Consider the following 23,420-nt stretch of genomic DNA (forward strand, 5'->3'; position numbering starts at 1 on the left):
TTTCACCATTTTGGAGGCTGATCCTGAGAGGTCGTGACTGCTTTCTTTTTCCATTACAATCTGTAATATAAAATGCATTTTCAATTTGTCTTTGCAAAATATGCAAAATGTGGCTAGTGCAGCATGAGCTGCTAAGGTAGTGTGGTATTTCGGATCAAAATTTGTGTCCTGAATTTGCTGCCTCCTCCTTGTGGCAGCAGAACTGCAAGCAACAGCTGAACTCAGCTTGCAGTGAAGTGCTTTCTTGGTTTACTCTTGTAGTGTTTTAAAAGGAAGTAAAATTTGCTAAGGTTTAAAAACATCATAAGCAAAACTAGATGGTCTGCCTTTGAAGGAAGAAACTTGGTAGACCTTTCAATGTACTGCTAGGGTAGTATATAAATAGTCAGTTGGTCCAACGTTTGTATTTAAGGTTGCATGATTGAAGCGTGCCTGAAGGGAAATATAAAAATAAGATGGTGCCCTTCACTAACCTTAAACATCTGGAAATAGTTTGGGGTGGATGCTTAAAACAAAAAACTTTTCTCAAAACTGTGCATGTGCACCAAGGTCTGCTAATCTGACCTATGTCTTCCTTTCTATGAGTGTTTACTGTGATCACTGAAAGCCCTTGTATGAATGACTCTCTGATCACTTACAGGTAAGTTTAATGGGATAATCATACTGAAGCAAGTATAAGGGAAATGCCTGTAAGTCTCAACCTACTTCTTTTGCAGCTGGAAGAAGGAGAATACTTTGCTAAAATGGTGATAGACCTGGGTGAGGATGCTGGCGAGTCCCTAGCAAAGGGTTACCTGGCACTGGGCCTGACATACAGTCTTCAAGCTACTGATGGTGAGTTATCCTGTTGTCACGTATGTTGAATGGAGAGCATCTGTTCAAAGTTTTCAGTGCAAGCAATGGAAATTTATTAGAAACTCTGCTTTTAGTGCTGACTGGACATGAAAAACAATCAGATTGCAAGACAAATGGGAACTGTTCACTTGGTCAGAGAGCTGTCTTCTGTGGTAATAAAAGTGAAGTTTTTAGGTAAAAGAAGAAATGCAAATCATTACTTAGGAGTTGATAATCTGACTATAGCTGACAATGCTTCCTGTGCTTTATTTGAATATTTGTAATACATTTCTTTCACTTATTTACACAACAAAAAGTCAAACTTTCCATCCATATTCATATTTTTGTCACCCACTCATAAATCATGTAAAGAAATACAATCCAAGAGCTGGAGTCAGAAATGCCTGACTTCAGTTCCTGGCGTGATGCTGATTCCCCACAGAAATTCAACCTCTCTGTGATGTTGTTTCTTTCTCTGCTTAGAAGTAAACAAGATAAAAATATTTACCTCACTGGTATGTAGATGATGTCTAGATACAGAACACTGAATGTAATAAGTATTTTATTTTAATGCTGCTTGCTTGGGTTTTGACTGACTGGACGATGGGGTCTTGCAGATTTGGTACTTGGTAGCCAGAAGGGCTTGAAATCTCAGTGTCTAGGATAGCTCTGACTTTCATCAAGCTCACAGGTGGGAACAGTCTTTGTTTCTTCTATAACTTCTAACATAGGTAGAAAGCCTTCTAACATAGCTTCTTTGAAAAATGGCTGAGCTAGTGTGTTTCCTAATCAACTTGGCAGTCCTGCCCACATGCAAACAATGGCTTTTCTGTCATATGAGTCCCATAAAAATGAACAAACTTTTTCCGGCAAATGACTCTGAAACAAAGCTGAAATTACTGTATGGTATCATGGAAGTATGCTGGCCTTGCAAGTTACAGCAGAATTCTGTAAGGCATGTGTATGAGGAAGTGGCTTGTGCTCCTCAGTAGTGTAAGTCAGTGTATTTTTTCAGCCAGCCATATCTGATCAGCTGTTCTGAGAACTGCTTTCCAACATGGAAGCTAACAGGCACTGTAGCTCTCTTCAGTTCTACATTTCTCTGCCTCAGAATAGTTCCCCTAGAAAGTTCATGTCAAGGAGCATATATCCTTCCTAGCCTGAACTTTCTCATATATGTATTTTTTTAAGTTCATTAAACATTGAGTTCTGCTTAACAGCATAGCTGTTCAGCACATTTTGCCTAGATTTTGTTTGATCTGTCCATAAAGCTTTAGCAGATCCCAGAGACTATTTTCAGAGATAGAAGGTTTTCTATGTTAGCCCATTACTATCTATTTGTTATCTTCAGTATGGAAAGAAGGTGATTTCTAAAGAGTGGAGTTGTAGAGTCATGTGCTGTACTCTGGCTCTAAAAATACTTTGGTGCAGCAAAATGCAAGTTGGAAACTTTTTTCTTCTGGAAGAGAAGTTTTCTCTGAGTTTTCAAGAGATTAGTTCAGATGTTGTAATGTGTCCTTTTTAACGTAAAAGAAACAGTCTTCACAACAACTGCCTTGGATTTTTTTTCCAGATCAGCATCTGATTTATGTTGTGAAACAGTGGAATATCTGCCTTCTCCTATCTCTAGCCTTTAAGTCAATAGGGCTAGTCACTCAGTTATTTGAGGGAAATCTGAAGAGTCTATTTCCCTCTTTTAGGTTATAATTTAATAAAATAGATTAAGTCCTTCAAAAGCATACTTATGATGATCATGAATATGCAACAGCATTTTACTAGAAAATGTCAAATTTGCACTAACAAGACATTTTTCATTAGCATTGTTAAAAAATAGCTTATCACAGTGAGGAAGCAAGAGTAGAACATGCTGAAAGGAAGATAGCAACTCCCCTATGTAATCCTGCCTCATACTGTCAATCTTGTTTATCATTGTGTTTATACCAGTTCATAGTGACATGCAGACACACAAACATCTGCATATATATATGGTTTCCATAACTTTCCACCTGAGCTGACTTTCAGTGAGTCAGCATTTTCAATGGTAGCTAAGTGTTTCAGAGACATTTGACCAATTGCCTTATAAAGCTTACAGCATTATATCAAGATGCCTTCCATCCAAGGTTAGGCTTTCTTATTTAATATATCCTTTTAGTAAATATTTCTCCTGCTGTGTGACAAAGGCATTGAGGAGTTGTATTAAAGCCTTTTCTTTGTGACTTGCAGAAAGCACTTTCTAAAAAGCGGAGTCAGAAGAATCCTACTGAATGACAATTCAAAGAACTTTTGGGAGGATTTGATAAAAAGTCACTTTACAACTATTAGATTTACTCCTGGATGAAATAAGCCTTCCTGAAACTTATGTTGGGTAGCAGTATGTGTAGCTTTCTTGTTCATAATGTCTAATTACATGCTTCTTGAACTAAGTCTCGTTGAAGTAGCTGAAAGATACGTCCTCAGAGGAAGTCATTGCCACTTCTGCGTCACTCTTAGAAGTACAAATCTCTTGTTCATACAGAATGTCCATCTATTGCTATGCTAAATTTTCTGCAGATGTGTTCCCAATGGGTCAATGTCAACTGCAAACCTTTCTCTTCCTCTTGTAGTTCCAATTTTGACATAAGCTGTATTGTCAACTTTGCCTCCCTTAGGTCTGGTGAAGAATCCATTGAAGACAGGGGAAGGTGAAATGAATTTAACAAAGGCTAAAGAGGAAAGACCAGGTTGAGAATGCTTTGTTAAATATAAGTGCTCTTCTTACCTGACATCACCACCTCACATCTTGTGAAATCTTGGTAGATTTAACAGACTCTCACTCTTTCAGAGATGAGAGTGTATGCTGTATCTCTGTTTTCATTTAGAATTTTGATATAAGGCCATGGATCAGGGACTGAATTGGAAACTTTTTCTGTGAGTCTGTGTGGATTTTATAAATAATGAGTATACTGACAGCACCAGTTAATGTTTAAAAAAAAAAAAAAGTTTAGACATTGCTTATTAGTGAACAAACACATCATTTTTGCTTCTGGAGATAACAGTCAACACATGCAATCTTTAATTATAATTCTGGGTGCTAAAACTGTACACCCTGCTGTATTAAGTGTCTTAACACAAGGGAATGTTTTTTGACACCCATTGATATGTGCAAAAGGGTGCACGCACACTGGTGTTCTAGTTTGGATCAGAAATGTATCTCTGAAGTCTCTCTCTCTCCATCATCCTTACTTCTTATGTTGTGATTCACATAATGGAACAGTTTTGCACAACAAAACTGAGTTCTTTCCCATAAAACTAATGTGCTACATAAATACACCCAATTATGCTGCAGCTGCTAATGGGTGTTCAGTTCATGGGGCAAGACTAGAACTAGACCCCCATCCCCGTGTTTGTAGTGTTGACGCTGATCCTCAGCATTAAGTGTTTCACTCCATGCATTCACACCTACTGTGCTGCACCTGCTTGCTAACTAACACAGAACTTGCCCTCCTCTGTTTTCAAATGTGACTTTAGAGCTTTGTGTTTAGCTACCAAAATGTTGCTGAAGATCCTCTTGACTTTTGGTAAGGTTTAAGCTCCTTTAAAAACCCAGAGTGCTTTAGAAAATAAATCTTGGGCTCCTAAGGTGGAATTTGCAAAAGTACTGTGTCTTATAGGAATAACTGCTGAAGTTTCAGAAACCTGAACTCCCCTGTGCTCTCTGCCTTACTGTGGTCAGACTGCTTTTCAGGTTATTTTAATCTAAGTAATAATAATCTAAGTAATAAGTCATACTGTGTTTTAGTTGGTAGAACTGCAGCAGCCATGCTCACAGTAGGTAAAGTTGGGTAGAGGCTGAAGTGCTGTCAACCTCAGAGAATGGAGCACAACTTTTCTAAAAGTTTAGTCTTAGTAGAAGACTAACTTTAGACTTAGTAGAAGCTCCCACCTAATTCTTTCTCCTTGGTGCAAGCTTTTCTTTGTCTGAAATGAGAGTTTTTCAGTGATACAAGTGGGTTGCAGTGAAGATGACCTCTTTGAACAATTCCAGGAGTAGGGAATGTACATCTCTGGGCAACCTGTTCCAGTGTCTTGCCACCCTCATAGTAAAGAATTTCTTTGTTATATCTGATCTAAATCTTCCCTCTTTTAGTTCAAAACCATTACCCCTTGTCCTATCACTACAGGCCCTGGTAAAAAAACCTCTCTCCATCTTTCTTATAAGCCCCTTTTAGGTACTGAAAGGCCGCAGTAAGGTCTCCCCAGAGCGTTCTCTATTCCAGGCTGAACAACCCCAACTCTCTCAGCCTTTCTCCATAGGAGAGGTGTTCCATCCCTCCAACTGTTTTCATGGCCCTCCTCTGGACCTGCTCTAACAGGTTCATATCTGTCTTGTACTGGGGACCCCAGAGCTGAAAACAGTACACAGGTGGGGTCTCACAACAGCAGAGTAGAACAGGGGGGGAAAATCACCTCCCTTGACCTGCTGGCCAAGCTTCTTTTTGTGCATCCCTCCCAGAATTATTTTTCATTGCTTTTTTTTCTAATTTATCTCCTTTAGCTGTAAAGGCCCTGTAAATGGCATGGTTAACTTGCAGCATCAGTCCTCAGTATTGTCAAACACAAATTTCAATGTGTTTATCCAAGTCAGACACAAATCTAGAGACAGACAACCAGATTTCCAACTTAGTTGTAGCTGCAGATGCAGCTCATGTTGTGGGAGGTGGGACTCACGTGCTGTTTCCTAGTAGTGCAGAGGCAAAGCTGTCATTCCCATAACATATTTTGTGCTCTTTCTGACTACAGGCTGAACATCAGTCAAATGTGTTACCAGGTGGAACCTAAAAGTTCTACCTTTTGCATTTGATGTTTATTTTGGGGGGAAATAGTAAAATTTCCTCTAGTCGTCCACATTGTGGCATCTCCAGAAGTGCTCTGTAACTTACGTAAGGAACCTTGTAGTTTCCATGAGAAACAGAATCTGATGTATTTTTCTGGATGAATGTTTATAGCTATGATCAAATCCTTTCCAATGTCTCCTCAAGCATTTTTGTGTTTACATCAGTCTTGATTCTTTTAATTCTTTTCTGAATTTTCCTTCTCTGTTACTTTTTTCCAGTATTTGGCAGTGGACCTGGATACTTAATTTAATGCTATTGAGAGTGAAGTATTTCCAGCTACTCCTCATAAATGTTGCATTTTGCATGAAAGTCCATGTCTTCAAATTTATTTTTTAAACTGCAAATTTTTTGTTCAGTTTTTACTACTTAGAGTAGATTTTGTGGTGTAAGCAATTTTTGATCTTTATGATTTGGGAAACCTTGAAGATTGGTGTTCCTCCCAAATGAACCTGCTGTTTTGAAGAACTGTTGGAAGATGTAGGAATAAAAAAGGTCTGATCGCTCTAAATACTTCGGCAAAATAAATGACTTCAAAAATTTTCACCTACTAGTGTGCTGCAGAATCAAAGAAACTGATTACCTTTGTACCTTGTTACCTTTGTAGAAGAACACAACTCTTTACTGGTAATAACTTTTAAGAATACTTGAATTTTATCTGGTTTTGTTGCTTAAGTATATACTACTTACTAACTTTCTATTCTGGAGCTTACACTGACTTGATGTATGAAGTCAAATAAATTCATAGGTGGATGTTTGCTGATGGATTAACTATTCATGACTTCTTTGTGCTCTTGATCAGTAGCTCTCAAATTCAGGATAGGCAGAAGAAACAACTGCTATGCAAAATCTGAAAACTAAGAACCAGAACAAGATAGCCAATGTACTTCTGAAAATTATCACTAGCTTTCCAGATATTTTGGATCTGAGAAAGCCATGCTTCTCTAAGCTCTTCCTCCATTCCCCTTGCTCTTGATGATGATGATGATACCTTATGATACCCTGCCATAACAAGGACTTGATTCTTCTTCTCCTTTTATGGTTTTGACTAGGAATTAATACACGCGTTGAGAAGTGAGCGTAGTGGGCAGGATCCGTTAGTCAAGCAATTAGAGGCACCAAGGAGGGCTTTAGTGGCTAATGCCATACCTGAAGTAGCCTAAAAGTCTGTTGTGGTCTCAAGGGAGGTGGTGTGTTGTCAAGGGTTTTGTCATAGAGCTGTAAATTTAGCTCCTGGTGTTCCCTGTTCAACCTGCAACACCCTCCTACGTGAAGATGGTGGTGGAGACGACCTGTATCCGAGTCAGAACATGCTGCTAGTTACTGGTTTTAGCATATACATCAGCCTGGAAGAGGGCCTGTTATGCTCTTAGTATATAGTTAGCGTATGTCCCCTTCTTCTCCCAGACCACTGCAGTGGCATATGTAAATAAAAAATGTTTTGGCATTTCAGACAAAGGAGTTGGAAGAGTCTTTAATAAAAATGAAATTGAGAATTTGGGCTAAAATACTGGTTTTGTGCTGTTCTTTAAAAGCAAAATGGCATGCTTTCCAGCCATGAACACACACCCCAACCAGATTTCCACAGTTTTTATGTTCCCAGTTTGAAATACTCTGTGCATGTGTAACTATGTATTTATTTAATCTGAAACATTGAATTCAACTCTTAAATGGCATTGTATCTTGTCCTACAGCTACTCTGAAGGGCACTGAGGATGAATTAAACAAGAAAGCACTTCAGACTTTGGAGAGGTGAGTAGGAATCTTGCAGATACTTGCATTGTGTATTTCTTTGGATGAATTCAGAATAATTGCTGGTTTTAATGTTGTTTTTCTTCTGTGTAAGGCTTCCTTGTGTGAAAATTTAAAAAACGGTTCAGTAGATTTCAGCAATAGTCTGTCAAAACCATCCCTCTGATGGCTAAATGCAGTCATTATTTGGTTGAATATCCAAGGGAAGAGTACCTGTTCTGCCACTAAACAGCAAGAACCTTAGCCCCAAATTAGCTGCAGTGAGATCTACAGTGATGGGAGATGCAGCTTCCTCATATGATGCCAGCAGGCAAATGTGGAAAGCTAGTTTTGTCTCCCTTCCTGTGTGAAGCAGGCTTAAACTCCTGTTTCCCTCATGGTGGGAAAGTACCTTCACCACTAGGGTGTAGGCTGCTATGGGGTGACCTGGCATCAGTGCACTTACCAGGGAGAGGATGATTACTGTCCTAGTGAGTGTTTACATGACCTGTTGTGTGAAAAGGGTGCTATGGAGCTAGTGGTACAAAGCAGTCACCACTCGCCTGTTCTTCACCACTGTATTTTGTGCGAGAGTCTGATCCAATGGCTCTGCCCTGAAAGTATCTGTGAATTGAACTCCTCTCCAGCTACAGTTACCTCAAGTAAAACTGCTTGGGTTAAAAACCTTTTTGGTCAGTTCTGTTGTGGTAGAGATGTGAGGTGTGAGCTTCCTGACCCTGTCACAACCAAGTTACACCACCCAAAATACACTAGGTGGTGCTTGGGCAGGTAACATTGTAAATGTAGGTGCCTACAGACTTTAGATGGCTACTAAATGGAAGCTTATATGTTCTAAGTCTTGGGCTGAAGTATCTAATTCGGGTTTGGTGTGGTCATAAATACATTACAAAAGTGAAGAAAATTTGAGATCTCTGGTATCTCAAAGTACAGGTATAGCAGTTGAACATGTTACTGGATCTTAGCTGTTTTTCTGACGCTGAGCAAGGAGTCCAGTATGTTTGTCTTGCACTGGTTTTGCAGTGGTTGCAAGAGCATGTAGTAAGCTGAAACCACAGATGTAATTCTGGATGTTTACCCTATGAAGATCTGAAAGATAAAATTTTAAAAAGCCATTTATTCAGTCACTTTTTAGATCAGGAATATACTTTAAGTCACGCTAGTTCCTGGACCCAATGTAATACTTTTACTTCTGCCTAATTTTGATGTAGTTGCAGTGCTTTTAAACTGCATTTATTTTTATCCTTTGACCTTTCCCACTGGCTGTGGCTTGTTTTCATGGTATCTTAACTCTAGCTAGGAAGCAGACAAGCTTCTAGCCAAACATTAGGTACTCAAACTTAAGCCAACAGGGATGTTGTGGTAGTGAGCTGGTTAACTAGTATCTTCCTAAATGCCCGAGTTTGGTTTCTTTTTTTTCTCTTCCTTGTTTTTCACCTGTTTTTAAAGTACATATATGGTCTCTCAGCCATGGTTTGGCCTGTAGCCATCTTTGTAAGTGGCCTTTTCAGCTGGAAGATTGGATCAAATATTTTTCTAATACCTTTTGAGGAAACTGAGCAGTAAACTAACAACCCTTTGTTTCTTTCCAAAACCACCATTAATATCTTCTCCCATACATCCATGTGAACTTTCCCCTGTTGTTTGTTGTTGGAGAGGCTACTGGAGGTTTCACAGGAGGCTTGCTGAAGAGGCAGCTCACCCTGCTCCAGCAGCTTAGGGCAAAGCTGGGTTCTGTCTTGTGGAGTCTTGTTGTTGTTGTTTGGTGGGGGGGTGTGTGTGTGTGTGTGTTTGTTTTGGTTTTGTTGTTGGGGTCTTTGTTTTTTGGAGTTTTTTTAAGTGGGGGGAGAAATTAGTGACTTCCTTGTACTAATGGCACCATGATGTCTTTGGCATTGCTTCAGAATCCTTGAGTGCTACCTTGATTTGCAGAGTTACAGGACACATTCAGTCCATATTAAATTAATTAGTTCTAGAGCCATTAGTTATAAAAGTCAACTCCAACAGCTTCTTGCTCAAGGGCCAAGATGGCACTTAAGAGGTGGCCGCCATTAAAATGGTGTGTGGTTTGTTTCCTAAAGTAATTATTTGATTTTTGTTTGCTTGTTTCTTTATTATTAGCAAATGAATAGTTTTGGCAGGGTTTTTAACCACCAGCCTTGTCAGCCTGTTTCTCCCTCATAAGGATGTTAATCTTGCTCACTTTGGGCAGGACGATGCAGGTGCAGGCTTCCCTGCTGTCCTGGAATGCAGACCAGAAAGAGGTCAGGAACATCAGTTGGCTATGAGGGACCTTCCCTTTCCCCATCTCTCCCATGTGAAATGACTTACCTGTGCTGCAGAGCTAGGAGTGAGCGCTGTGGATCAGCAAGGGGATAATCCACTGGTCCCTGGGCTGGGCTGCCACTGTGGCATGAGCCAGTGCCCAACGTTGCTCCTAGGTTAGGTCCCCAAAACACTATCTTCACGTTGCCTTGGTTAATGGCTTCTCCACAGGCTAGCAAGCTCAGACTGCAGTTTAATGCTTAGCATAGTCTGAGAGGACAGTTGTGCCCTGTTTGTCCATCCCTGTTCCCTGCCTTGCACAAGCCTGTGTGAAAGGCCTCCACATCTGGTTCTGGAGACACTGCAGACTTCACTAGCCAAGGGATCACTGCAGTGCATGCTGTTGCCTGCTGTGGACTAGAAGGTAATATTTAAGAGGTCCAAGCCTGAGGAGTGAGGGCCTTGGTTTTGGTCCAGGTTCAGCTCCTGCCACCAAATCTTCATTCCTCCCTCAATGTCTTCCCTTTCCAAATTAGGAGTCTACTGTCAACGATTAGCCTAGAACCTGCAGGGTGGAGGATGTTTTGTGTGTTTGAGCACCAGCTTACGTCACAGTCTCCTGATCTGTAGCTCTCTACATGCTCATAATCACAATTACAGCAGAAACAATTAATTTTTCAGTGCTAACCTAACCCTCTCCTATTGTTCAAAATGCAGCAATATAGGAACAAGTTGGACAACTATCTCCCTCACCTAAATTACTTAAAATAATGCTTTAATGGGTTTGTCATGAGTTAAGAACTATTTTCTCCATATTCGTTACCCAAGTTCCAAAACACTAAGTGACATTTAATGAAGGAGCATGTAAGTTGTATAACATCCTGGCAGTTGTGTTTCTCATACTTGTTTCCTGTGAGCCTGGCTTAGCCAGGCCAGCAGTGATCTGCTTCTTGTCTAGTTTTGGTGTACTCCCCTGTTACTGGACTAGTTACTAGTTTTCTGTAGGAGGAGACTGGGTTTTGTTCTGTGCTTGTGTGCAACTCATAGTGAAGGAGTTCTGCAAAGTACAATCTAACAGTCACTTTTCTTTTTGTATTGTGTGGTTATCCTTAAAGAGCACGTGACTTGGCCCCAGAAGATCACCAAATCATCCTCTACCTGTCACTGCAGCTGGCTCTTGTCAGACAGGTATGTGCAATAATTGGCAACCACTGAGTCATGAGCGAGTGGGAGAAGGACAGTCCAATTGAACGAGACCCAGACTTGCTAAACAAGGTCCTTTCCTTCCTACATTGTAATTGATAACAATGCATCAGAATATGTTTGTGTAAGATGTTTTATATTATTATTTTTTAAATAGTAATTCTATAGCACATGGAACAACCTTGCCTAGGGCATGCATTCAGCTCTAACTCCTGAGCAGTCCTGTTCCCACTTGGAGCAACTTTGTCCGTGTGGGGTGAGCGAGGTGTGTTTATGCCTGTTCCCTGCGTATCATGCTGTGTCCTGCTGTAGACCCCTCCAAAGGCTGTCTCGTTACTGTCTGGTTCTGTATCACACCAGATCACATGCTCTCTGTGCTGGGGATTGGTTTATTCCATACTTGGGCACGTTCAGCGTTAGGCTTTGATGGGTGCTGGAGCTCTGCAGTGAGTGGGATTAGTTGGCATTTGAATGCTGCTGCAGGTGTTAACTCATAAAAATTAAGCTAATCAGAAAGTACACTGCACTGCCTTTCAGAAAAAAACATTTGGGCTGTGCTTTATTTTTCTGTCCCTTCTGTTTAAAAGCCAAAGACTTTACTGGAGCAGCCCCTATTTTTTAAATGCTTCACTAGCTAGATTTGAAATTTCATTGTCACAGTTTCCTTCTTTGACAGGCTTTCTGCCTGCTGCAGTTTTCTCTCCTTAGCCTACACTACAGAGTCAAACAGATACTTTGTACTTTCCTGAGCTCATTAGGGGAGCTGTGTGTTCACGAGGTTAAACTAATTGTTCCAAGAGACCACACTCTTGATAATGTCACTTTGTAACCCTTTCATAATGAGAGCAGTGTGTTGTAAGGAAGCCTGCAATAAGAAACGATAATTAAAATGGCTTATTTAACTTTCTCATCTGCCTACTGGCTGCTTTATGAGGCGGTTTACTCAGGGTCTTTCATTAAAAAATATCCAGCTACCCTTCTTTCTGTCATAGCTTTTGCCTCTTAGGGAGGTTGTCTGATGTGCTGCCTCTTCTGCTTCTTGCCATGAGTAAAAACATTACACCTTTTCACCTGCTAGCCTTAAAAATAAAGTCAAGATTTTTGTGGTCATTGGTTCTTTGTTGTTCTCACTGTTATTGGTCCACTGCATTTTTAACTCATTACCCTTTCTTTTTTTTCCAGTTGTAGCCTGTCCTTACACTGTCATTTCATATGTCTCATCATTTCCCTTCCTTCCTGTTCTTTCAATTCAGTCTCTTGTCCTCATGTTCACTTTCTCTTTTGTCTACCTCACCTGTGTATTTTCATCCTTGATGTTCTGCCAGGCACCCCTGCTACCATAGATGTGTGATCTAAATGTGTTACATAGTGTCAGCCTGACCTCTGCAATGCTGCTCCTGCTCTTCTCCATCTAGTGAGAATAAGTCTTTAATGCATGCTTGGAGAGAGAGGAGATACCTGAGACATCTTTATTTTTAGACTGCTGTAAAATATCCTACTTTTCTTTTGCCAGTTTACTTAATGATAAACATAATTATTTAAAGTAATATATTCTTGTCCTGATTAACTGAAAGATAAATGATACCTTTTTTTGACAGATTGCATTAACTATTGAACGTCACAGTTAGGGCTTTCATCAGGCGATGCTATAGTACCAACAAATCAGGCCATTCTTACACAGTAGGTTATAATATAATACCTGAATGTTATTCTCAACAAATAGGCCTTTGTGTTTCTATAGTCAAGGTCAATAAATCAGATTACCTTACCCAACACTGAAAAATCTAGCTATCAGCTTGCATAGATAAGAGAGCGTTTTCATGGAACAAAGCAAGAAAAGCAGCTGACCGGTAGAGTGCCAAGCAAAGTTGGAGCAATTCATTTTCTTGGAAGACTCTGTAAAATATTTCCAATAGCACTCGTCTCTGTCAGCACTGGGAAAGGGAAAGGGGAAATGGAAAAGCATAAGCTTCCTTCTGACACAGGATGAGGACGTGACAAAATAGGAATTGTTATAAAAGATTTTCACAGAGTTGGCAGTTGAAAACTACCAGCAACCAACTTGAAAGATAGTGATGATGATGGTGATGTGCTTTGTTCTTGTGTCTATGTATGTGGCTCTGTGTCTTAAAGACCACTGGAGTCATGGGGAGGATCCAGTGACTCCTGGAGGGTCTAGGTCAGCCCCACAGCATTTTGGGGTGGATTTTTCAGCAAAATACAGAGTAGAATACCCTTTTCTGTAAGGAGGGTCTCAATCTGGTTTTCCCCCAAAGTTGAAGTGTCACAAGCCCAAGGTCAGTATTTGCCGTGGTGGTTATCTCCATCTGCAGCGCCTGTCTGGCAGCTGGCCAAGCTGATCGACAAATGAGACTTGTAATTCCCAAATCCCAGTGGTTGGTTTGGCTGCTTCTCCTGTTTCTGTGGTAACAGCATTTGGATCAGCAAAAACAAGGTAAAATGAACATTTTAAAGCTCACTGATTTTAATGCCTTGCCTTAGTTTTTAGCAGGCTAGTTTCTATGGAAATGACTAGAGAGTCAGTGCTTTTGTTAATTTTAAGTGCTACTTCCCTTCTTGGTTTGGGGGGTGGTGGTGTTTTGGACCTTGAATGCCATGTAAATCGGTGTCGGATATATATAAACACATATGGGGGTTTCATATCATTTTAATACTTGATTTGATTTGACCTTTCTTTGCATGAAAATAGGAAGGGAAAGACAGCCAGGGGCCAGCAGCTGAGAATTAAAGGTCTCACTTACCAGTTTCACCTGGGGGCTGCCAACAGACCTGAAGTTTCAAGTGGCAATATCCGAAAAACACCTACCACCTTCCAGAGTGTCTGGGTGTAAAAATAAGATAGATATCAGTTAAGACACCAGAGAAAATATTTCAGCTGTTTTCTCCACAGTTTTTATTCTGGTTTAAGAAGGTGAGACTGCTGTCTTTTCTTTGCCTCAGGAGGGGAACTCTGTTTTACTACGTATTGAGAGGTGCTTCTTTCAGCAACTGCTGGATGTGGGTAGTTCTGGTCTGTGTGTGCCTCCTCTGTTGAACAGCAACATGCTGCTTTTCTGTCTAGGTCCTGGACTAGATTTTTCTGGTGATCAAAACCAGCTTGTAGTAAGAATTAAGTAATAACTTAACTTACAGATATGTCTGCGTCTGCTTTCCTGAAGTTCTGGTGGACTGTAGCAAGTCTGTTTTCAATGGAAGCTCTTGCCAGTCAATAAAGTTTTCTCCTTTCTATAATCCCTGTGCTATAAAAAGAAATGGAGAGGATAGTTTTAATGGTTAATTAACTGTAACTCACAACTGATGTGAAATTATAAGGCCTGAAAACTCCTTTTGTGAGATCCTGTTTCATTTACCATTCTAAATATGAAAGTGCATTCTACTGTTGGGAATTATTTTTAACACTCGCACTGTTTTCTTTTTTATACCTACAGTTGTAACATCCCAGCATTGTTTTTAAGGAAGCTTATAGCATTATTGAAATAAAGTCTGTTATATAAGAGGCAGCCTAAACAATCCATAGTAAGGCATTATTTTGGTAGTGCTGCAAAATGCTGTTTCTGGCTTACTGCAGTATCTTTGCTTCCTAGTCAGTGTGATCTGAATATACCTGTGTGCCATGCAGAACTTGTGTGGTATATTCTTTAACAGAAAGATGAATCAGAGAAGGTTAGCCTCTTCTAATTGCAGGCCCCACTTGGACTTGCAGTCCAGCTGAAATAAGATTACTTTAAAGTGCAGCACTTGTAGGGAATTTAAACTGGCCGCCTACTTCTGATACAGCCCTGAAGTTTCAGGGTGCCATCTGGGCTGCCAGCTTCCATCTTTCTCATATTATATAGCTACTTAAATAAATAAGCTGTGGCATCTGTCAATAGATTGAAGATCTCTGCTTTTCAAAAGAAGTTTGTGTTGACTCCTGACAAATATCTTGCTTTTATTGTTCTAGAAATTTAGTTTTTATTTCATTGCATCTGGTCTGTTGCAGGTTGTTGTTTTGTATAATGTTTCCCATAAAGGAATAGAGTCTCCTCCTATTATTAAAGGTTATTTTTTCTTATCTGTGTTTTGTCCACTGTAATTATGCAGTAGTACTTTGCAGGCTACTAATGGTGTTACAGCACTAAGGAATCTTTTGGGGCTCAAGTTAAACCATCAGGTGTCAGGGAAGCATGATTAACTTCCAAAAACAGCCATTGCCTGTGATGCTGATGGTGCTAGAAGGAAACACTGAAATGAGATGTAACCATTGCAAGCCCTATGCTACGGAACAGGCAAAAATTATTTTAGATTATGTCTATTTCAACAGTATGTGACTGCCTGTTCAGCAGGCACAGGTTTGCAGGAGTGACCACAACTGACTTCTGTGCTGCTTTATTCTGTGTACATTGCAACAGAGTCAGAGAGCTGCTTTGATAGCTGGCATCTGTTAGGGGTGTGAACTTGCAGTTGTGTGATCATCAGACATTTGCATGGGTAAAGCGAAGTCTCAGTGGCTTAGTTTGCATGTTCACGTGCAAGTAAGGTCAAGTATCCTTACAATTTTGAAGTCCCCCAGTAAGGACACTAGTTGCAAGTATTACTCTTTGTCTGATTCATACTAGCAAATTAGTATTACCTTCCCAAGTCTTTGAATAGAGCCATAGAATAGTAGAGTTTGGAGGGGTCCTCTGGAGATCACCCGGTTCAATCCCTGCTCAAAGCCCCCTCCAGTTGTTTGGTTTACAGCTTTTCTTTTTCTTCTAATTAACTTATTTTTCCCAAAACTTGGAATTTCTTTATGACTCCTTCTACAGGTCTGAGACAGAGGAATAGAAAAAAATAAGAGGTGTTTTTAGTCCCCAGTGCAAGAAGAGTCTTGAAGCTGCTTTCATAGAATCATAGAATCATTTAGGTTGGAAAAGACCTTCAAGGTCATCAAGTCCAACCATCAACCATGCCCACTAAACCATGTCCTGAAGTGCCTTGTCTACGTGCTTTTTTAATACGTCCAGGGATGGTGACTCAACCACTTCCCTGGGCAGCCTGTTCCAATACCTGACAACCCTTTCAGTAAAGAAATTTTTCCTAATATCCAACCTAAACCTCCCCTGCTGCAACTTGAGGCCATTTCTTCTTGTCCTATCTCCAGCAACTTGAGGCCATTTCTTCTTGTCCTATCTCCAGCCACCTGACAGAATAGACCAGCACCCACCTCACTACAACCCCCCTTCAGGTAGTTGTAGAGAGCAATAAGGTCTCCCCTCAGCCTCCTCTTCTCCAGGCTAAACAGCCCCAGCTCCCTCAGCCGCTCCTCATAAGACTTGTGCTCCAGGCCCCTCACCAACTTGGTTGCCCTTCTCTGGACACGCTCCAGCACCTCAATGTCTTTCCTGTAGTGAGGGGCCCAAAACTGAACACAGTACTTGAGGTGTGGCCTCACCAGTGCCGAGTACAGGGGAACAACCACCTCCCTGCTCCTGCTGGCCACACTATTTCTGATGCAGGCCAGGATGACGTTGGCCTTCTTGGCCACCTGGGCACACTGCTGGCTCATATTCAGCCGGCTGTCAACCAGCACTCCCAGGTCTTTCTCTGCCAGGCAGCTTTCCAGCCACTCTTCCCCAAGCCTGTAGCACTGCATGGGGTTGTTGTGACCGAAGTGCAGGACACGGCACTTGGCCTTGTTGAACCTCGTACAATTGGCCTAGTCTCATCGATCCAGCCTGTCCAGATCTCTCTATAGAGCCTTCCTACCCTCAAGTGGATCGACGCTGCCTCCCAACTTGGTGTCATCTGCAAACTTGCTGAGGGTGCACTTGATCCCCTCATCCAGATCATTGGTAAAGATATTAAACAGAACTCACCCCAATACTGAGCCCTTTGTTTTAGCAAGTCAAATTTATATACCTCTGGTATACCTACTGAAGAACTTTGTGGACAGGCAGATCTGGGCGCACCACAGACTCATGCCTGTTGTCCTGGTTCTAAGTTGTCTTGTCATTGCTAGTGTTTTTACATCGTAAGAAAATGTGTCCTAGTAAGCTGCTGAAGGAACATTGGTGATTTAAGCCAATGTGTTTACCTTTGCAGTAGGCTATAACAACACATGTGGTTAAAGTAGCTCCACTGACAAGCAGTAATTCATTAAAGCTGAGCACTCAGTCATATATCCCAACCTGAATTGAAGCCAGGACATTCAGCAATTTTGAAGCTGTGGGCCAGATGCCAATTTGGTGTTGTGTCTGTGGAGCAGTGGCACTGATCTCCAGACTTGCATGGAGTCACCAGTAATAGAGTAGTTAAGTCTTTTGGCTTATGTATGCACAGTGAGAGTGAAATGTCACTTGGACATTAAGGTAAAGTTGTCCCATGAACAGAATACGTACCACGCTCCCAGAAGTATACCTGGGATCTAGACCATCAGCAACCTCTGTTGTAACTGCAGGCAGTGTAATTATTGCTTTCCTTAGTTATACACTACCTGTTTTCCTGAGTGATCTGTGGAGGTGCTGGGAATTTGACACTGGTGGTATGCCAAGGCAGGAGAATGTTTGCAGAGCTTTGCTAGGTGGGAAGTTCTCATAGTAGGAAAGAAGGAACTGTGTTCTCCATCCCTTAAGGGAAGGAGAGGGAAGGTATATATGAGGAAAAGAAATTTATACATGTCTCTGTTTTGTTTTCTGCAGGCTTCCAGAGCCAAACACTAATCTGAAATAATTTAAGTAACAGTAATTTCAGACACTAGAAAATCTTAAAGAAAATCCTCCATATAAAACTTAACTGGAAGCCAAAGGAAACAAAATCTACTAAAAAGTTCCCTTTTGAACAGAGAGCCTAAAATAGGGTATTGGATCACAAAGAGCATGTGATACACTTGCATTCATTATAGGTGTTAAGTTTTCTGCCAAGTGAGACTTGATTCTAATGACATGCTCCTGCTGTGAGTGTCAGGACTGCTCTTTACATTGCTGCTTGCAAAGATACTTCTTTTTCTGACAGCATTTTGAATCTTGACTGTTTTACTCTTGAGCATTCAAACTTAATTTTTATGTTCTTGATCTAAATCATGAAAGGCCTTGCACAGCCATCACAAGAGGCAAAGTGCAGCAGAGATATGTAATGCTCTCCCCCAGGTGAAGAGCCAGCCACTTATCCTAGAAGATGGACTTGAGAATTGGGCCTCTAGTGAATTTGTTTACAGCATAGAAGCACCATGCCAAAGTTAAGAGTGGGTTGATTGGATCAGGTCGGTTGCTCCTGTTTATAAGCAGTGATTCTGTAATGCCACAGACTCCTTTCTCTAGAATGTGGTTGTTTTTTTCAAGCAGTGCAGTCTGTTAATTTTGGCAAACTTTTCAGATGGTAAAAGTCTTTCTCATAGGTGCCTAAGTAGAATTGTTTCAGAATTTCTAATGACTGTATTTGTTCTTACCTTTGGGATATAACATAGGACTGAAGGAGAAATGTGTTCTCTTTTTATTTCTACCCCATATCGTTCCAGATTTCTGATGCTATAGAACATCTTCAAGAAGCACTGCAGCTGTGCAAAGATGACTTGAATTCACTTCATCTACTGGCCCTCCTTTTTTCAGCTCAGAAGCACTATCAGCATGCACTGGATGTTATCAACATGGCTGTTGTTGAATACCCAGAAAGCTTTAGGTAAGAGTTATTGCATGATGTGATACATCCAGTCAGGAATGATCTGCTCACTACCTCTGTTCTCAGTCATACACAAGGAGCCTGTTAAATCAGGTGTGCTACTGGTGCGTCACTCTCCTCCTGGGTGTACTGTGAAGCCAAAACATGTGAGGCTCAGGGTACTCTTTTGATTTTCCATCTTCATGGTCTTTCTGTTTTTAAAACTAATCCTTGTGCTTGTTTGCTTTTCCAGATTTGTCTTTCTGTATTGTGCTGATGGTGTTTTCTCCCATATATCTTCTTGTACTTTTTTCATAAGTCACTTAACATGTGGAGAAATGTGTGAGACAGCTATGATGATGTCTGCCTGTATCACAAATAATTTTATATTTGGTAAACTTCCTGGTTAAAGGCAAACAAATTCTTCATGTATTCACCACACTTTTGATGCTTATGTATGACACAATTTGCTGCAATAGCACAGCTGGGGAAAAAAATCAGTTGAAAATCATAAGTTGTAATAAAGTATAGCTGAAAGGATGATTTGGCTGCTTAAGAGCAGGTTTGAACCAGCACAGACTTCTTGGAGCCAGAGGTTTCCACTGTTCTATGTTTGACTCAGTCCTCCATCCATCCAAGGGTGATAAATTGAATTCCTTGCGATTTACTGTCATGACCTTTCAAAACAATGAATTTGTCTGTTCTGTGCAAAAATTAAAGCTACTGTAACACTTTCTGGTGATTGTATACTAGCTGAGTTTCTCAGCCAAACTGCAGAAAATCCTATTGTATTGCTGGAAGACCAACTTCCATTCAGAACTGCCTGTATTTAACTGAAGGTTTAAACCCATGCAGCATTGTCTTCAGGCAGCCAGCTTTCTCACTGGAGAGAGGGAGCAGCCTCCACAGGTGTAGTCTAGCAGCTGAGTGGGACATTGTCTAAACCAAAGCAAAGGGAGGTCACAAGTGAGATTGAGGCTATCCAAATGTGAGCTTGAATGCTTTAGGATCTTTTATAACTATGATGCTATATCAGCATATAATGCTTTTCATTGTAAGTTGCATGTTGCCATTCAAAATAGCTCTGCTGTCTGTGGTTTTGAGGTTAGTTATTTTGTGTATGTAAGGAGCTAAGACCATCAGTGCACATCTTTGAGAACGAAATGAAAATCAGTAATGGAAAAGCTCTTAAAATGATGCCAACATCTCTTCAGAGTGTGAACATGGGATGATTGAGACAGGAAATACTCCAGTGGCTGCTACATTGTGTTCTGTGGTTTGAAAGTAATAAGCATAGTAAAAAAAATCATGTTGTACAGTCAAAGGTCAGATAGTCATTGAGGACTGCAAACACTCGAAGATAGATAAGACAGAGGTGGAAGAGGAAGAAGAAAAAGAAACTGGTTGTTTATGTGAGGAACAGAGCATTTGCCATCTCAAATCAACCAACTGGTCCATCAAGTCCTGGATCTTTCCTCCAGCACTTGCAGAGAATTTATGTTTCAGGGGAGGACAAAACAAAGAAAATGTGGTGTGCAAAGTAGCTTGGAGGGCTGCTGGGTAGGTTCCTTTGTGCTGTCTGGTAATCTGATTTCCCCAAAGCAGAAAAGAATATTATCTCCTGTGCTTCTGTCAGCGCCAATCTTCATGTGCAGAAAGACCTGGTAAGGAGTAGCAGAATAGATCATTTCTGATAGAAACGATTAATATTGGTAGTGAAAGCTACAGGTTCATGCTTACTCCTAGACACAGACTTGCTAGAGTGTGTGCTTTTGGAATAACCCCTCATTGCTCCCTGCGTGCACTGTGGTACGTAACACAGTTGGCAGTGAGACTCATTAACAGGTACAAAGGGATGCAGGAGTAGGGGCTGGCTTCTTGCGTCTGCTGCTATTAGTAGCCTGTCTCAGTGTGGGTCTTTCTCTAAACCGGATAGCAAATAACTCGTGAGTGAGGGAATCGTGAAAAAGTATCAAGAGTTGCAAGACAGAAAAAAAAATTTATTTTTTTTTTAAAAAAGAATTTCTGAAGAAAAAGAACAGGAATCCAATGAGGGGGGAAAACAAGAAGAGTAACAGAATACATCTATAGTTTGTACCAAATCTGAAACTATTCCAGACTTTCTAGAGGTCTAAAGTATAGTTTATGCTAGGAGGGCTTTACTGCTTTGTAAAGCTTCTTTGAAGGGAGAAAGACCTGATGCTATTGTGTATCTCCAGTTGTTATTGCCTTATAGAAAAATTGTAGTAAATTTTACTACTGCTTGGAATGACTACAGGATACTTCGTGTAAATAGTATAGGCAAGTTCAACTGCATGGTTTTAAAGCTGTATTTAAAAGTGGTTGATTATTTTTCCCAATTCACATTGATATGAACCAGGCAGCTGTGTAATGTGGTGCCTGGGGACTCCCCTCCTAATGACAACTCTTATTGGAAGCATAGTTTGATGGCATGTATCAAAAAAAGAAGATGAATGCTGCATTAAGGGACCTTAGGGCTCTGTACATGGCAAAAACTCGTAAGTATTACAGTTGGGTGTATATCCTAAACAAAAGAAAGTATAATACATAAAAAATTAAGGTCTTAGCTGGCCCAAGCTACAGACATCTCGTACTGTTTAGTTGGTCTCTGACTGTATGTAATTAAGATGAGTTTGTTCCTGCTTTTTTATTTTCATATTAAATTCTTTCATTATATATTTTAAAGAAGTAATCGTTCAGGATGTCATGTAGCTGGTTAGTGGCTGAAGCAGTTGGAAAAAATATACTGCACTGCTCAGCTAACACACAACATCCTTTGACATGAACCCTATAATACTGACCCAAATGTGTCTCAAGTGCCCCTTGTTGGAGTGTTTAAACTTAAACATTTACTTCGCATTTCAGTGGTTGGTATGGTGCATAGGGAGGAGGGATACGAAAGCTAGACACTGAATACAGAGAGAGATGAACGGGAATATTTCGGATCGAGCTGTTGGAGAAGAATGTTGAACAGCTGGATATCCAAAAGCACAAATTGTTTAGAAAAATGAACTTGGGAAGATCACTTCTGCTTGAAAGGCAGCATATAGTAATGAATGCATTACGCTACAGTCAGCGAATGACTGAATTTGAGCACTTGATGTATTGTCAAGCAATGACAGACTAAGATTGGATAGAGGAAGAATGAGAGCTATCTATGTTGGGCATATTGCAAGATGGAGTGCACCAGAAGAAATACACTGCCTTGCCGTAACTAGAAAAGATAGAAATAATAGTGACCTTTACATGGGAGGTATCACCTGAAAAATCGCTGACTCCTATGGAGGCAGACTGCCCAGGATAAAACTTCGTGGTTTTACATCTTGTCAATGTTGGTATGCTTTTAAAAGAAGTTAACGAATGCAGTAGCAACAGTTGGTTTTGGTATATATTTCAAAGCACTATCTCCAGCACATTTGGGAGAGAAGACTCCTGATAGCATCAGGTATCTCCCTTCTAGGTCAATGGTACTGATCATAAGCCTTTCTTAAGATGGATACCTTCAATTTTTTTCCAACCCAAAGGTCAGCCTTTTGGGCAGTGTTGTACCTGGAACTGGCTGTGATTACTTCCCCAGGCTTGTCTCAGGGATAGATCTTTTACCTGGAAGAAATAATATTACTGAGCACTCCTCCTCTTGCTCTCCACATGATCTTCTTAAAATAATGCATTATGTATTTAGAAAGAAAGTATTTCCCTTTTCAAAGTCTGTATTCACACCTCACAATGTTCCATGCAGAAGTCCCATAGGTCTGGCAGCCTGCAGAACCCACCACAGAGCCCGTCTGACATGGTCCTTTATCTTCAGCTGGTAATACTTATTCTTTGCTGTTTTGCTTGTGTAAAATTGACTTTGTCCTGACTCATCCACTATTCCAGAGACTGTTTTGGTCTCTGGTCATCTTTTAGTTCTAATTGGTTAGCTCTCAGCATTGGAAAAAAATTAAGGTCTGTACCTAGCCTGAGGTTGGAAATAGGATATCAATTTTATGGATACTCTATTGCTTTATAATTGCTCACAGACTGCTTATGAAAACCTATGCTGTCGATTGCTAGCTAGTTTTTTGTCTCCTGGACAGCTCCCTGTTAAGTTAGAACCATACATTCCTCTGGCATAAGATACAACAACTTCTAATTGCTGCCCAGTGTGATGGTGAATGTTTTTTTTAAATGATCACATCTTTGTACCTGTAGCAGTTCTGTATGTGGCACAGGAGTCATAACTCTCTTAAATGCTGCTAATATTCCTTCTCTTCCTAAACTATAAGTCATTATTCTGTTGCTTTCAGAGTCTCAAAACTAGTTTTAAAGAGAAATAACAGAAAAGCACTGCTATTCTACACATAAAGACTCAAAAAGAAGCAGGTGGGTTGGTGTTTTGGAGCAATGTAGCTGTCAAATGCAGATGCTTTTATTCTACCCAGATATTTGCTATCAGAAAAGTAATTACTGTAAATGTAGTGCAAAAAAGCTTAGAAGGTCAAGAAATATAAAATGTGTATCTTGGAGACTGTGAATAAAAAAGGAAGTAAATTTTGCATGAGGAATTGTGTGTGTTGTCTTGGTGGTGGTTTAGCAGAAAGGGGTTTTTTTTTTGCTTCAGCCAGCCCTCAAAATATGAAATCCTTTTCTAGATTGGAAGTGGTTTAGTGATAGCAAATGTCCTTGACTTTATCACTACTACATTAATTTCATTATAGACATGTGAAGTTATCATCTGGCAAGATTTATTTATCATAGTCTGGTCAGACTTACTGTGGGGAGAGCTATTCTGTGGTATATAAGCAATGTCATTTACCAGGTGCTTCCACTTGCTACAGAAAAACCCCAATGTAAAAT

At 40.4% G+C, this 23,420-nt stretch overlaps 1 protein-coding gene across 7 annotated transcripts in view; it reads left to right on the forward strand.

The window, feature by feature from the left end:
* Window positions 1-23,420, forward strand: part of TTC7A (tetratricopeptide repeat domain 7A) — a 193,925-nt gene that overhangs the window by 76,161 nt on the left and 94,344 nt on the right. For all 7 annotated transcript variants that reach the window (XM_075042871.1, XM_075042874.1, XM_075042870.1 and 4 more), the window contains 4 exons: window positions 717-834; window positions 7,400-7,457; window positions 10,835-10,907; window positions 18,421-18,581. In XM_075042871.1, coding sequence (XP_074898972.1) covers window positions 717-834; window positions 7,400-7,457; window positions 10,835-10,907; window positions 18,421-18,581 — 410 coding nt within the window. The remainder of the gene's footprint in view (window positions 1-716; window positions 835-7,399; window positions 7,458-10,834; window positions 10,908-18,420; window positions 18,582-23,420) is intronic.

Source organism: Buteo buteo, chromosome 12, assembly GCF_964188355.1.
Source record: "Buteo buteo chromosome 12, bButBut1.hap1.1, whole genome shotgun sequence".
Taxonomy (NCBI): domain Eukaryota; kingdom Metazoa; phylum Chordata; class Aves; order Accipitriformes; family Accipitridae; genus Buteo; species Buteo buteo.